The sequence below is a fragment of the Leptinotarsa decemlineata genome, unplaced genomic scaffold (genome assembly GCF_025532065.1).
Source record: "Leptinotarsa decemlineata unplaced genomic scaffold, Ldec_3_MD MMD2_P_RNA_scaffold_8, whole genome shotgun sequence".
NCBI lineage: Eukaryota > Metazoa > Arthropoda > Insecta > Coleoptera > Chrysomelidae > Leptinotarsa > Leptinotarsa decemlineata.
This window is the reverse complement of record NW_027412535.1, coordinates 2,428,020-2,440,768: the sequence shown is the minus strand read 5'-3', so window position 1 is coordinate 2,440,768 and position 12,749 is coordinate 2,428,020. Positions and strand designations below refer to the sequence as shown.

The 12,749-nt window shown below is 32.0% G+C and overlaps 1 protein-coding gene across 1 annotated transcript in view; it reads right to left on the bottom strand.

Annotated features, from left to right (window-relative positions):
* Positions 1-12,749, bottom strand: part of LOC111514892 (transcription elongation factor B polypeptide 3) — a 38,308-nt gene that overhangs the window by 25,173 nt on the left and 386 nt on the right. Inside the window, 5 exon segments of the mRNA XM_074170319.1 lie at positions 4,208-4,296; positions 5,060-5,235; positions 8,370-9,100; positions 9,103-9,342; positions 12,549-12,744. Of these exon segments, the coding sequence (XP_074026420.1) occupies positions 4,208-4,296; positions 5,060-5,235; positions 8,370-9,100; positions 9,103-9,342; positions 12,549-12,744 (1,432 nt within the window).

Here is a 12,749-nt window from a genome sequence, read left to right as displayed (position 1 = left end):
TCGCATTGCCGAGCACAAGAAGCACACACAGCGAGGAGAAACCAGCAAATCAGGAATAGCAGACCATGTTTGGACCCATCAACACAACATCGAGTGGTCCCAAGCTGAGATCTTGCACAGAGAGGAACATTGGTTCAGGAGAAAATTTAAGGAAGCCGCATACATGTTGTCCAACAACGTATTCAGCCAGGCCAGCGTAGATATACGAAACATATGGAAACCCATCATCAAACGAAAAATGACCAACTCCCGCCAAATCGGTCATCTCTCACGGAATCAATGAAGCGGAAAATGGAAAGTAGAGGAAGTGAAAGTATTTCAACGACCTATAAAATAGTCATCTCTCGGAGGAATCAGTCCAGTCATCACCAGAAGACGATTGTAGATACCAACAATCGAAACGTCGTGAACTAACGTGACTTGGAATCTCTACACTTTTTTATTTTTTTATTTTATTATTTTCTTTCTGCATTCCTTTAATTTTTATTTATTCAATTATTATATTTCTTACTTGTAGGTTATTTCACTATCATTTCATTTCAGGTTTATTGTTGCTTAATATAATTGTTATTTTCAACTATTCTTTTTAATTATTCTTTTTTACTTGTTTCAGGGATTTCAAATCATTTTATATAATAGACAATGGAAGTCCGAACTAGTGAAATTCATCACGAAACATTGTCAATCACCTTCAAACAAACGTAAAAATAAAGGTTGAAAAAAAATTTTATTTCAAGTTGACGCCATTTTGTGATTTTTTTTTGTAACGGGTAACCCGATAGCGACATCCTTATTATTGAAGAATTTTTTTGAATTCATTGTTTTATATCACTACAAGGGTTAAAATCATGTCAACCAGGGAGCACCGTTTTTTTTGCAGTCCCCACTCCACCGGCCTGTAATTGGACGATTTTGTGATTTTTTTTTATATTAAATTTTTTTTATACTCTTCAAACATCAATAAAAATCTTATAAAAAAAGGGATAGAAAAAATATTTTTCATTTCTTTTTTATCGTAGTTAGAAAAGTACGTAAAATTTATGCGTCTAGACCAGAATACCCCCTTAAATGAAAATCGAAAACATTGAAATTGAAGAATTTTTTTTTCAATTTTTTTAATAATGAATTATTAATATATATATATATATATATATATATATATATATATATATATATATATATATATATATATATATATATATATATATATACCATTATTATTTCTGCTTTGATAATTATTCATTTCAAATAATGGTGGACGAGCGGGTTTGATGTCGTCGAGTGAAACTACATTTTTATCAAGACTCGTTGCTCCGATCGACTTTCCACACGAGTACTTTTATTCATAAAATTGTCCAAGTAACCTTAATTTGTTGAAAAATATTGAAAAATATCAGTCATTTCAAAGTTTTGGGGTATGGACCATCGGGGGTAGTCCGTTCCTGACTTTGTAGCAAAACAACTGACTCCTGCATGAAAGCTCATCGAAGGAATTCATTTGTTTAGTCAATTACCAAAACTTGGATGATTTTGAATATTCACTTGAAAAGTTATCAAAGAAAAACATTTTTCATTTTGTAACTTCGAGGGCCCGTAACTTGGTTACGAAGACTTTTAGAAAAAAAAGTTATATGAAGTACTGGTGATATTTTGACCCCATCTATAAATTCCCGAGAGGAAAAGAGGAAGTCCAGGGACACTCTGTATATATATATATATATATATATATATAAATATATAGAAGGAGGTGTTATCGAGTGTCTATGATTTAATTCAAAAAGGAAAGGATTAGTCGGAACAGCACTCAAGAAAAATCATTGTTGCCCATCTCTGCACTTGGCTACACCGCGCTGATGAGGCCAATAGCCAGAAACACGTGTCCGCGGTTTGCCAATGATTTTTCTTGAGTGCTGTTCCGACTAATCCTTTCCTTTTTGAAATATATATATATATATATATATATATATATATATATATATATATATATATATATATATATATATTTATTTTAACTAACACAAGGCTATATTGATTTGAATTAAGAAATAATAATAATAGGTAATAGATGAAAGTATGCAAACAAGAAAATATACTCTTGACAATTATCAAGAATATCTTTTTTCATCTCAAGAAAATTTTTCTAATAATAATACTTTTTTTTCTCACTATATAATACGAATCTTACACTTTCCATTTCTATTATCAGTAGACAAAATAAATACACGTTCAAATGAACGTGTATTTCTGAACGTTATTCAAAATCGGAATCATCGGACATGTCGCTGATCTGAGCATTCCTCGTCATCGCTTTCTGTTGCAGTTGTTTCGATTATGTCGTCTATTTCTGAAGGTGTATGATCCCCAATGAACCCTACTGGTTTTAAATATTCATCTAACAACCAACCGCAGTTCTCTGGCTGAAATTTTACACAAACTTAATCAGTAGCATTAAGCCACATGGAATTTACGAAAATTGTTCGTAGAATTTTTTGAGTCAATGATCTCCAGCATGGTGGTACAGAGTTTGAGTCAAAGCCTTTAACTTTTTTTAAAAACTGCTCGTTGTTATTTTCAGGTGAGTAATTTTTCAGAAAAATGCGATATCTCGCATCTTTCACTGTGGTGCAGTTCTTGATGCCATACATGCTAGCAGTAAATTCTTGAATAATATCCATTTTTTCGTCAATGAAAATATCTGTTAATGAGGATAAAACTGTTTGATATCTTTCATTTCTTGAAAATAGCCTAAAAGGTTTTATTTTTCCTCTATTTTGAAACGCTGCCGTGTAATCACAGCCTGTAAATGCATGGAAGGCGGGAAGACTTTGGCATAATTTGAATCCTAACTTCAACGCTAAATCTAAGCAATCAATACAATCAACAGGTTGGTAACTTGTCTTTCTTGTTGCTGAAGTGGCAAGAAAAATTGCGGATTTGCAAAGTTTGTGCATGTTTCCTAATAAAATAATGAAAACATCCGTATCGGAAGCTTTGATTAAAATTCTTGAGCTTGATTCCGCTTCAAAAGCATGAAAAATAATCCGTGTATCTGCCTCTTCGTGATGACATTCATAATTAATTTCTAAACTTTTTTTTTATGGCATTGTCCTGAACTTGATAAGAGTAACATTGATGGTCGACGGTTAAAAAAACTTTTTTCTTTTCAAGAATTGGTACTAAATGGTTGCTCTCCCAATAATCAGCCAGAAACAGCACCAACGCCTCCTTAAAACGATAATTTTTAAGGCTTTGCAAAAACTTTTTCTTTTTGAGGTCCCGAAATTTTATACGGAATATCGAATTCTTTTCGGCTTTTACGATCTGAGTCTTTGATTGAGGGTGATAAATAGCGATCAAAAATCAAATGTATTTCTGTAGCATTTGTTGAACATATTTTTACAAGTATTGATTCTGCTATTTTATCAAAAGGCCTATCGCTATCCTTTTCATTTCCACAGGCAACCAGCATGCGCATTCTCTTTCCCACAATGGAGAAACTATACACAGCTGCTATGCTGTATCCTTCTCCATCGCATAGGCTGGCTTGTTCGGACTTCTCTGTCACACATATTCGCTTGCCGCAATCTTTTACTTTTTTAAATTCGACAACCGGGATTCTGGACTGATTTTTCGCAGACAACCCTATACCAACCTATACCCTATACCACCGTGTTCAGAAAATAATAATCTTCATTTTAATGTAATTTTGATGTATTAACCAGACCGGTGCAAGTTACTACTATCGATTTACCTGTTTATACCTGGCAACCCAAGAGTTGGGGCAGGAAAAAATTAGGCAACCCAACGTTTGCATACTCTGTAGACTTTATACTGACGAACGGTATATAATTTATCTATTAACTACACCAGTGAAATGTTTGAAAAAAAAATTTTTTTAATTATAAAAAAATCATATTCTGGACTGAAATTGTTCAGGCAACCCATTTCCAATATAACGATATATTTAATGTGACTTGAAATACTTTTTATCCATTAACCAGCTCGGTGAAGGTCGTTTTATATCGGGATCTTAGACTAATTCATGATCTCCTACCACATAGTAACGGCTACATCCATCAATTTATTGAAAGAATAATGTGTTGAAATTTGGAAATATGGTTGATAACTTAGGCTTCAAGACTGAACATGTGTATTGATCAGATAATGAATGTAGACAAATTGAAAGTGGTATATGTAGACAACTTACCATCAATATTATCTTGCAGTACCCTTACACAAATCTGGAACAATGATTCAACTTTCCCAAATGACTTATTTCCAGAATATACTTTTGTTCTGAAATGATAAAAACATTAATAATCATAATGATAATAATAATAACATTCATCATTCATCAAAATATCGATGAAGAACTACAATTGTAATATATTTGAATGAAAACTAACAAATGCAACCTTATGAAGTTGATAATTTGTAGTAAACATATATACATATAACATTTTGAAACAGATAATTAGTTATTTTCCAGTTTATTATAAATATTGAAATTTAACAGTTAAAATGTTAATAACATCTTGAAAAAATTGTCTAGAGTGCTTAAATAATCTCAGTTTTTACTAGCTTTCTTATACAAGCTTGGAGATATTATTTAGAATTTTCGCATATACATGAGAGTGAATATTCATAATTTCTTTGACCTATTAATAAATTACATTTACATTTTCATGACTTCGTTTTATTTCTTGTATTGCAACATAAGTGTTCTGTTACTAGTAACACTACATTGTGAGACTTTCATTGAACAGTTTACAAAACCTCAATCATTATTCCGAAATATTAAATCCATTAAATAGTCTAGTGATCCAAATGACTTTTATTTGAACTTGTTGGATAACAGGATCAAATTATATCAGAAAATCACAAATTTTTTTGCCAATGTTTCGAATATAAATAAATTTGAAATCTGTTTCTGAAACACGTGTTTTTCTGAGATGATTTGTTCCTGTTACCCAACAAGCCTTTCTAAATACCAAATTCATTAATGAACGAAAAATTATTTTTCAGTTGAAGCGTACGAAAATAATTATTAATCACTTACCTTTGATTTCTATTAGACATCACTTTACTCAAAGCTTCATCATCAGTCATAACACGTTTTGGTTGTGAGTCTAAGTTAACCCCAAGTGGTCTATAATTTGGAGATATCTCAGGTAAAAGACTAGCTATATTTATATTGAGGGGTTCCAGTTCTTTATCTATTAGTAAATCAGGAACCTAAAATTAAAATTATAAATCAGTTTGGTCAGCATACTGTAGGTTTCATAGGTAGCCCCTCCATACTACAAACAAACATATCAGTACATTTGTAGTTTCGATATTCCTAATTCAAAATATATATATATATATATATATATATATATATATATATATATATATATATATATATATATATATATATATATATATATATATATATATATATATATATATATATACATATATATATATACAGTGTGACCCATTTTTAATGGAAACACACCCCTTAAAAAGTGAAATTGTAAACCGATTTTAAGAATTTTTTTTTTGAAATGTCAAGTACTAAAAGGTCTACCTTGGGACAAAATTTGAAATGTTTATTGAAGTTTCAGGGCATACTACGATATTTTTTCTTACTCGAAAATCGGGATTTTTTATTAGCGATTTTTTTATTGAAAAAATCACTACGCCACACGATTCAGAGTGCCTCTAAACAGGTGTGACCAAAATTTCATGAAAAAATATTCATTATTAACAAAGTTATGAGAAAATTGAAATTGTACGCCTTTCGGGAGATGACATTAGAAGTGCTAGAGAGGTTTATAGAGTATTTAAGGAAAGACTCCAGATCGTCCTCGTATTAGCTGCGGTACGGTAAATAAAATAAATGAAACTGCAATATCAAAAATGATGTAAAAAAGTAATCCTGTACAAAGACGAAACAGGAATGACAGGAATGATCAAATCATTTTAGATTATTTCGGAAATAATCCTAATGCCAGTATAAGGAATGCCACTTTAGATTTGAATATTCCACGAGAAACTATTCGGAGATGAGGAATATTAAACCTTTCAAACCAAAATTTTTACACACACTTCAAGAAGGCGACGCAGCAAGACGCCTGGAATATTGTTTATGGGCCCAAGGGGAATATTTAAATAATAGAAATTTCCTAAAAAATATTTTATATACCGACGAAGCCACTTTCACTACAAATAGAGTAGTGTCATCACAGAATTGTCGCTATTGGGCAGCGGATAATCCGCCAGTATTCCCAAAAAATCAACGTCTGGTGTGGGATATTGAACGAACGAATTATTGGTCCTTTCTTTTTTGAGGAAAACATTAATGCGCAGAGGTTTCTAGAATTTTTAAACACAGAGTTTTGGGATGCTATTCACGAGCTGCCAATCAATGAACGATCAAATTTAATTGTCCAGTTAGATGGGTTTCAATTCATTATACCAGAGCTGTGAGGCAATGGCTTAACGAACATTTTCCAAACCGATGGATAGGCCGTGGTAGTCCGTTTATAGAGTGGCCACCCAGATCTCCAGACCTCACAGTTTTGGACTTTTTTCTCTGGGGACTTCTCACACAAAAGGTTTACAAAAACCGCTCAAGAGATAGAAATGAATTTTGTGTAAGAATTCGACAGGTATGTGCAGATATTAGCCCTCAAGAACTAAGGAACGTAATCAGAAACATTCGTAAGCGCTACAACACATGTATCGAAATACGTGGTGGATTAGTAGAGGCTACTAGAATATGAGTTAGAATTAATTGTTGCACTGAATCGAAACATTTCAATAATTAGTTATTAGTTACGTTTATTAAAATTGTTTGCTTCATTGTTAGTTGAATTGTGTGAATGTAATTCCGTTATTTTCATTAAAAATATTTACGCTATTTTTTTTTCATCTGGCGGCACTTTATTGTTGAAATCATAAAAAAAAAATTATATATTGTGACTGTTAGCTGTGTGAGTTTTCAAATTTTTGAGTTGTCATAACTTTGTTAATAATGAATATTTTTTCATGAAATTTTGGTCACACCTATTCAGAGGCACTCTGAATCCAGTGGCGTAGTGTTTTTTTCAATAAAAAAACCGCTAATAAAAAATCCCGATTTTCGACTAAGAAAGAATATCGTAGTACGCTGCAATGTTTTCAATTTCATGTATATGTCTTGATAAAGGGAATAAACATTCTCAAAAGCTCGACCATATAACAAAGAGTATTCTTTAAACAAGAGCCCAGTACTGTTTGACTGGTTTGACTTGACTAGTCAGTCAAGACTACCTTTCGCTTTATATATTTATATATATATATATATATATATATATATATATATATATATATATATATATATTACAATGTAGGTTTTCACGGATGGTAGAATATGATGTGTTGTTTTTCCGGGTGTTCATCCGTTGTGTACTATTCGATAGTCGACGTTTCGCCATCATCTCAGATGGCATTATCAAGACGAGTTACTGCTTTGCTTCGAGAGTTACACCAAAGTGTTATCAGTCGATTGTGGCGGCGTTTCCGTGAAACTGGCAGTCCAGCCGAACAACATCCAGGGCGAGGACGCGATAGCGAACTGCAGTTCAAGACCGATTTTTGGTCTTAACCGCAAGAAGACAACCAACAATCACAGCACCTGAGTTGGTTAACGTGTTGCAGCAGACGCACCAGGTAACCATTGGTCGTGATACTGTAAGAAATCGACTGCATGAACAGAAGGCCACTTAGAAATATCCATTTCTGAAGACGGAAGCAGATTTTGGCCTCCGAAACGTAAAAGATAAGTATTATTTTTTAATAATTTTTTTAATAGGAAAATTGTTAAATACGACAAGTTACTGATAAATAGAAGATTTTTCTTTGTGAAAAATACTTTGATTTTTACGCAGTAACTTATCGGGGTAAACTAAAAAGTTTGCCCTTCCACACTTGTATAAAGTTCTCCATTATAATTTTTATATTTTTCAGATTGTGGAAGGTAACAAATACCCAAAGGAGGTCGATAAAAAACTGATTTTTTCCTCCACAAAAAATGACTTTCGTTGAATAGGAACATTAACTAATCTGTGAATCCTGCTGCTACCTGCTACTTTGTATTGATATGGATGGATAGAATCGTAATGTATGTATGTAATTATATCGTTTAGGACGGTTTGTGATAAATTGAAAAATCATGTTTGTTGTTCATTCTACTAATTGTTAAGTCCAAGAAATTGATTGAGTTGTCTGCTTCTACTTCAATAATGAATTTAATATTTTCATGAATTTTGTTAATATACCTATGAAAAGTATCCAATTGTCTCTTAGTACCAAATGATGTTTAAAAATTGTCAAAAACTTACCGTTTCTTGATCTACAGGAACTGATTTTGAAATACTACACTTATATGCACTGGAACTCCCTGCAGATGTTTCTGGTTCTAAATTTGAACTGTTTCGGTGTTTATCTGAGCTTATAGAAGATGAAGACTTTTTCTTAATGCTAGGGATGGTTTTAGGCCCACACATTCCCAAAGCTTCTGCAAAACTTGCACCAGATTCCGAATCTATACCATTAAGTATTTTATCCTTATTAACGGACTTCAGTTCTTTACTTTTTGTATGGTGTTTTTTGCTCTTTTCTTTACTTTCTATAGATTTTGAATCAGAATAATAGTCTTCATAGTTACTTGCCTTTTTAGCGACATTATGCTTTTCATGATGTGATTTGTGCTTTTTCTCAATTTTTTTTGAGTTACATTTTTTATCATCAGGTTCTTCTCTTTCTCTATGTTTGTTGTACTTTTCTGAACTTGAATGTGATTTTGATGTATGTGAATCTTGCTTATCTGAATGATGGTGAGATTTTCCTGACTCATTGTCTTCTCTTTCTTGTTTTTCTGATTTAGATTTGGAAGAAGTGTCTCTACTTTTAGAGTCTTTAACTTTTTTTTTTGATTCATGTATGTCTAATTTATCATCATACTTATCATTGGTGTTTGTACTTCTAGACTCATGGTATCTCTTGGATTTTTTTGCCTTATGTTTTTCGTCATCACAATCAGCTGTATGCTCTCTTTTTTTAGCCGATTTTTTCTGTTCTTCCGGAATGTTTGCAGAGTATCCTTGTTTGATTTCCGACTTTTTTTTTTTGCAACCTCATTTTCATATTTTTTATTAATACTATTCACATGATCTTCGCCATAATCATTACAATAATAATTTTCAGGATAAGAATTTGAACGATCATTTCTAGGACTACCATTTTCCTCTATAATGAAATTATCTGTTTCATGGTCGCTTGAGTATACAGAATCTACATCTTCCTCCTCATGTTCTACAACAAAACAAAAACAGATTAGGTTTTGTTATAAGTAATAGCTAACATTATGTTAAAACTCTAGTTAGGTTGAATTCTCTAGCTTTCAAATTATTACACAAAATGTGAGAACTAGAATGACTAAAAAATTAACTCCATTCAAAAATCAGTTGGACGACATGAAATAAATGTCTAGGATTGAAACAATGAATATGACTATTATTTGTCATATAAATGTTCAAGGTTTTGAACTGTTTGTTTATGGATATCAGACCATTGGAAAACTGAGAAATATTTGAAATCTATTAACGCCTTTTTTGGAAACTACAAAATACCATCTACCTATGCAAGATGTAATGAGATTCGTAGTGGCCGTCTTATATTTGAACAGAGGTTTAAAAAATTACAATTTGATCAATTGAATAATTAAAGATGAGTATATGTTATAATGAATTACTTAAAGAAAGATTGTACAATATCTGTAGGATCCACATATAGACCATGAAATAATAATAAATAATAATAATTTTGCTGGTGTATCAGGGATGTGATGTAGCTTCTGTCCAATTTAACTTCATTATTCTTTGTCGTCAATTTAACAGACTGTCCAAAATCTGATCTGAATACCAAATTGCTCATTAATATTTCAAACTCCTGTTATTTATGGTAGAATGCAAAGGATGCTACATGAGTTTTGGGATACCAGCCAAAACAGCTCAACTCCTATAGCAATTTATAGCACTGTAGTAAATGGCGACAAACTTGTTTTTTTATAAACTAAAAGTCCTTGATTCCGTTTGTTTGAATATCAAAGCAGAATTATTGTTGGTGGCGTCATTGTTAACTTTAAAACTTAGAGCGCATTAATCTACCTCACTATCTTCTGGTTTTGAGGTAATTATTAACAATTACACTCAAATAAGTGCTGAAAATGGAAATAAAACTTGCATAGACAAAATCTTAACTAATATTTACAATGACTAACTTGAGACTGGTTATTGAAACCCGTCTGCTCGACCATCAGGCACAGTACATTTCATCTAATGTACCAAGTATAGATTCGGATAGTGAGCACAATATAACTCATATGATGATGAGAATATCATTAAATATTCGTTAACATAACAATAGAGGTGCTAATCTCTCAAGACCAGGCTGAAACTACCCAAATCCTCAATCAATACACTCAATGTTAATATTTATAATATATTGCCACCTATTGTTAAAGATCTACCTATATGTAGTTTCAAGAGGTTTACCAAAAATTTCTTAACACAATATTTTTTTAGTGTCAACAAGTACCTGGCCACACCAACTCACATGGTTGAATCTGAATCACTTCAATTGTGGCCTTTAATTACCATATTATTTTTTTAAATTTCAATTACCATATTATTTACATCACGTTTGTATCTCATATACATTTGCGTCAAAACAGGTGATAGTTGTGTTTTTTTTTATTTTACTTATAATTTATTTGAAATGTTTTTTGGTTTATCATATGTTTGTATAGCTCTAACACAAATGTATTTCTTTCCCATAATGTGGTTAAATAAACCTCTGAAATATGTCATCTATGTTAGTCTCACACAGGTAACAGATTCATTGTCCTTTATTAGCTATAACCGATATTGCCAAATGGTGAAATAGAAACGAATCCCTTTAAATGTTGAATGCATTATTTCATTCCTCTTTTTTAAGTATTTAAATAATTTTTTAAAGAAAAAGGTTAAAATGATAAGTTTAAAATACGTTGTTTTAGAGCTCTTTTATGAAAACTACTTGATTTTCGCCAAGAGGAACACTCCCTATTTTAATAATAATAATAGTAATACTTTTATTGCAAAACGATCATCACCGGACACAGCAAACGTCAGGTACAGGTTTAAAAAAGCAAGTTTAAATGTATTCACAATGTTTATAAATAGGGGGGATGAAAATATTTAAATATTGAGGTACAGTACAAATCTTAAAATGTTAAAACAGTATTCTAATACAAAGACAAGAATTTAAGTATACAGCTGAATTTAAAAATCTGAGAAGCACAGTTGAAAGAGTATCTAAAACTAATACAGGTTATTACATCCAACAATTAAAAGAATAATAGCGTTTCTGCTTCAAGTAACTTATGACAGAACTCCTGAACCTCTTCAGGCCTTTGATATCTTTCAGTACTTGAGGTGTATGCTTTGATTGCTTGGTAGTGTGTGCCTTTCTCATAATAAGTTGATTTATGGTAAGGGACAGATAGCTCATTTCGATGTCTAGTGTGGAGGTTCATATTGATCAGCATTTGTAGGGAACAGATGGGGATATTTCTTTACAAAATTGACAAGGCCCAGGTAACACAATGAAGGGATTGTCAAGATGTCTAGTTCAGAAAAGGATGTCCCACATGAAGTTTTACGACTCAATCCTAGTATACATCTCATAATTTTCTTTTGTGTTATGAATATTCTTTGTGAGCTTGATGAAGAGCCCCAAAATATAATCCCATGAACATGAGCATAGTAATATGTTTGTAAACAGCTGACTGATACTTGGTCCTGTAGATATTGTATAACTTCACAGATGGAGTTCAGCCTACTATTCAAGATGTTTATATGTGAATCCCAACTGAGCTAGTATAACGCCCAGGAATTTTATATGATCTGATATTGGAATCGATTTGCAGTTCAAAGATCTTAGAAGGTGACGGAAGAAGTGATATTGGCCTATAATTATTTATCATCTCTACAACCTTTTTTGAAGACAGGCACAACTTTGGCAGTTTTTAGGTCATCAGGAAAACCCCTGATGACAAGCTCTCATTGATAACATTCACTGAAAATATTATCAATTTGTGTACCTTTTCGAATCCTTCGAAAAATGAAGCCAGAAAAAAATAAAAACCATTTTCCGAAATTTCTGTTTTTTCGGATATCTCCGGAAATACTCGGAATTCTTTCTCAACGGCATATTGTTAGTCAGGTAAATGCGCACCTTTGCCCCAATTTAACCATCTTCGTATCTCTCATAGTTTCCGAGATCCCAATGGTGAGGATTGAATTTGAAGGGTGTTTTCATTTTGTTGGAATTTATAGTCATTAAGTAAATACTTAGTTCAAGTTGGTAAGGAACTGATTGCTGTTAGTGATAACCTCAATGATAAATTAACCATATTGTGAAAATCGAAAAATATTAAGATGAAATGTGGAGATTTATACTATTCAAGAAAAACTCACCATCTCTGATATTTTCTTGGCTGGCCTGTTCTTCTCTCATTACCATATCTTTCCATGAAACAACAAGCTCTTTAGCAGCTTCTCCTATTTTTCCTCCATGCTTTTTCAATGCATTAACTGTTCTGCCAACACCAGTATTCTCTAAATGAGCAGTATTTATTGGAAGTTTATCAAGTTTTCTTACCACATATAACATCTGCA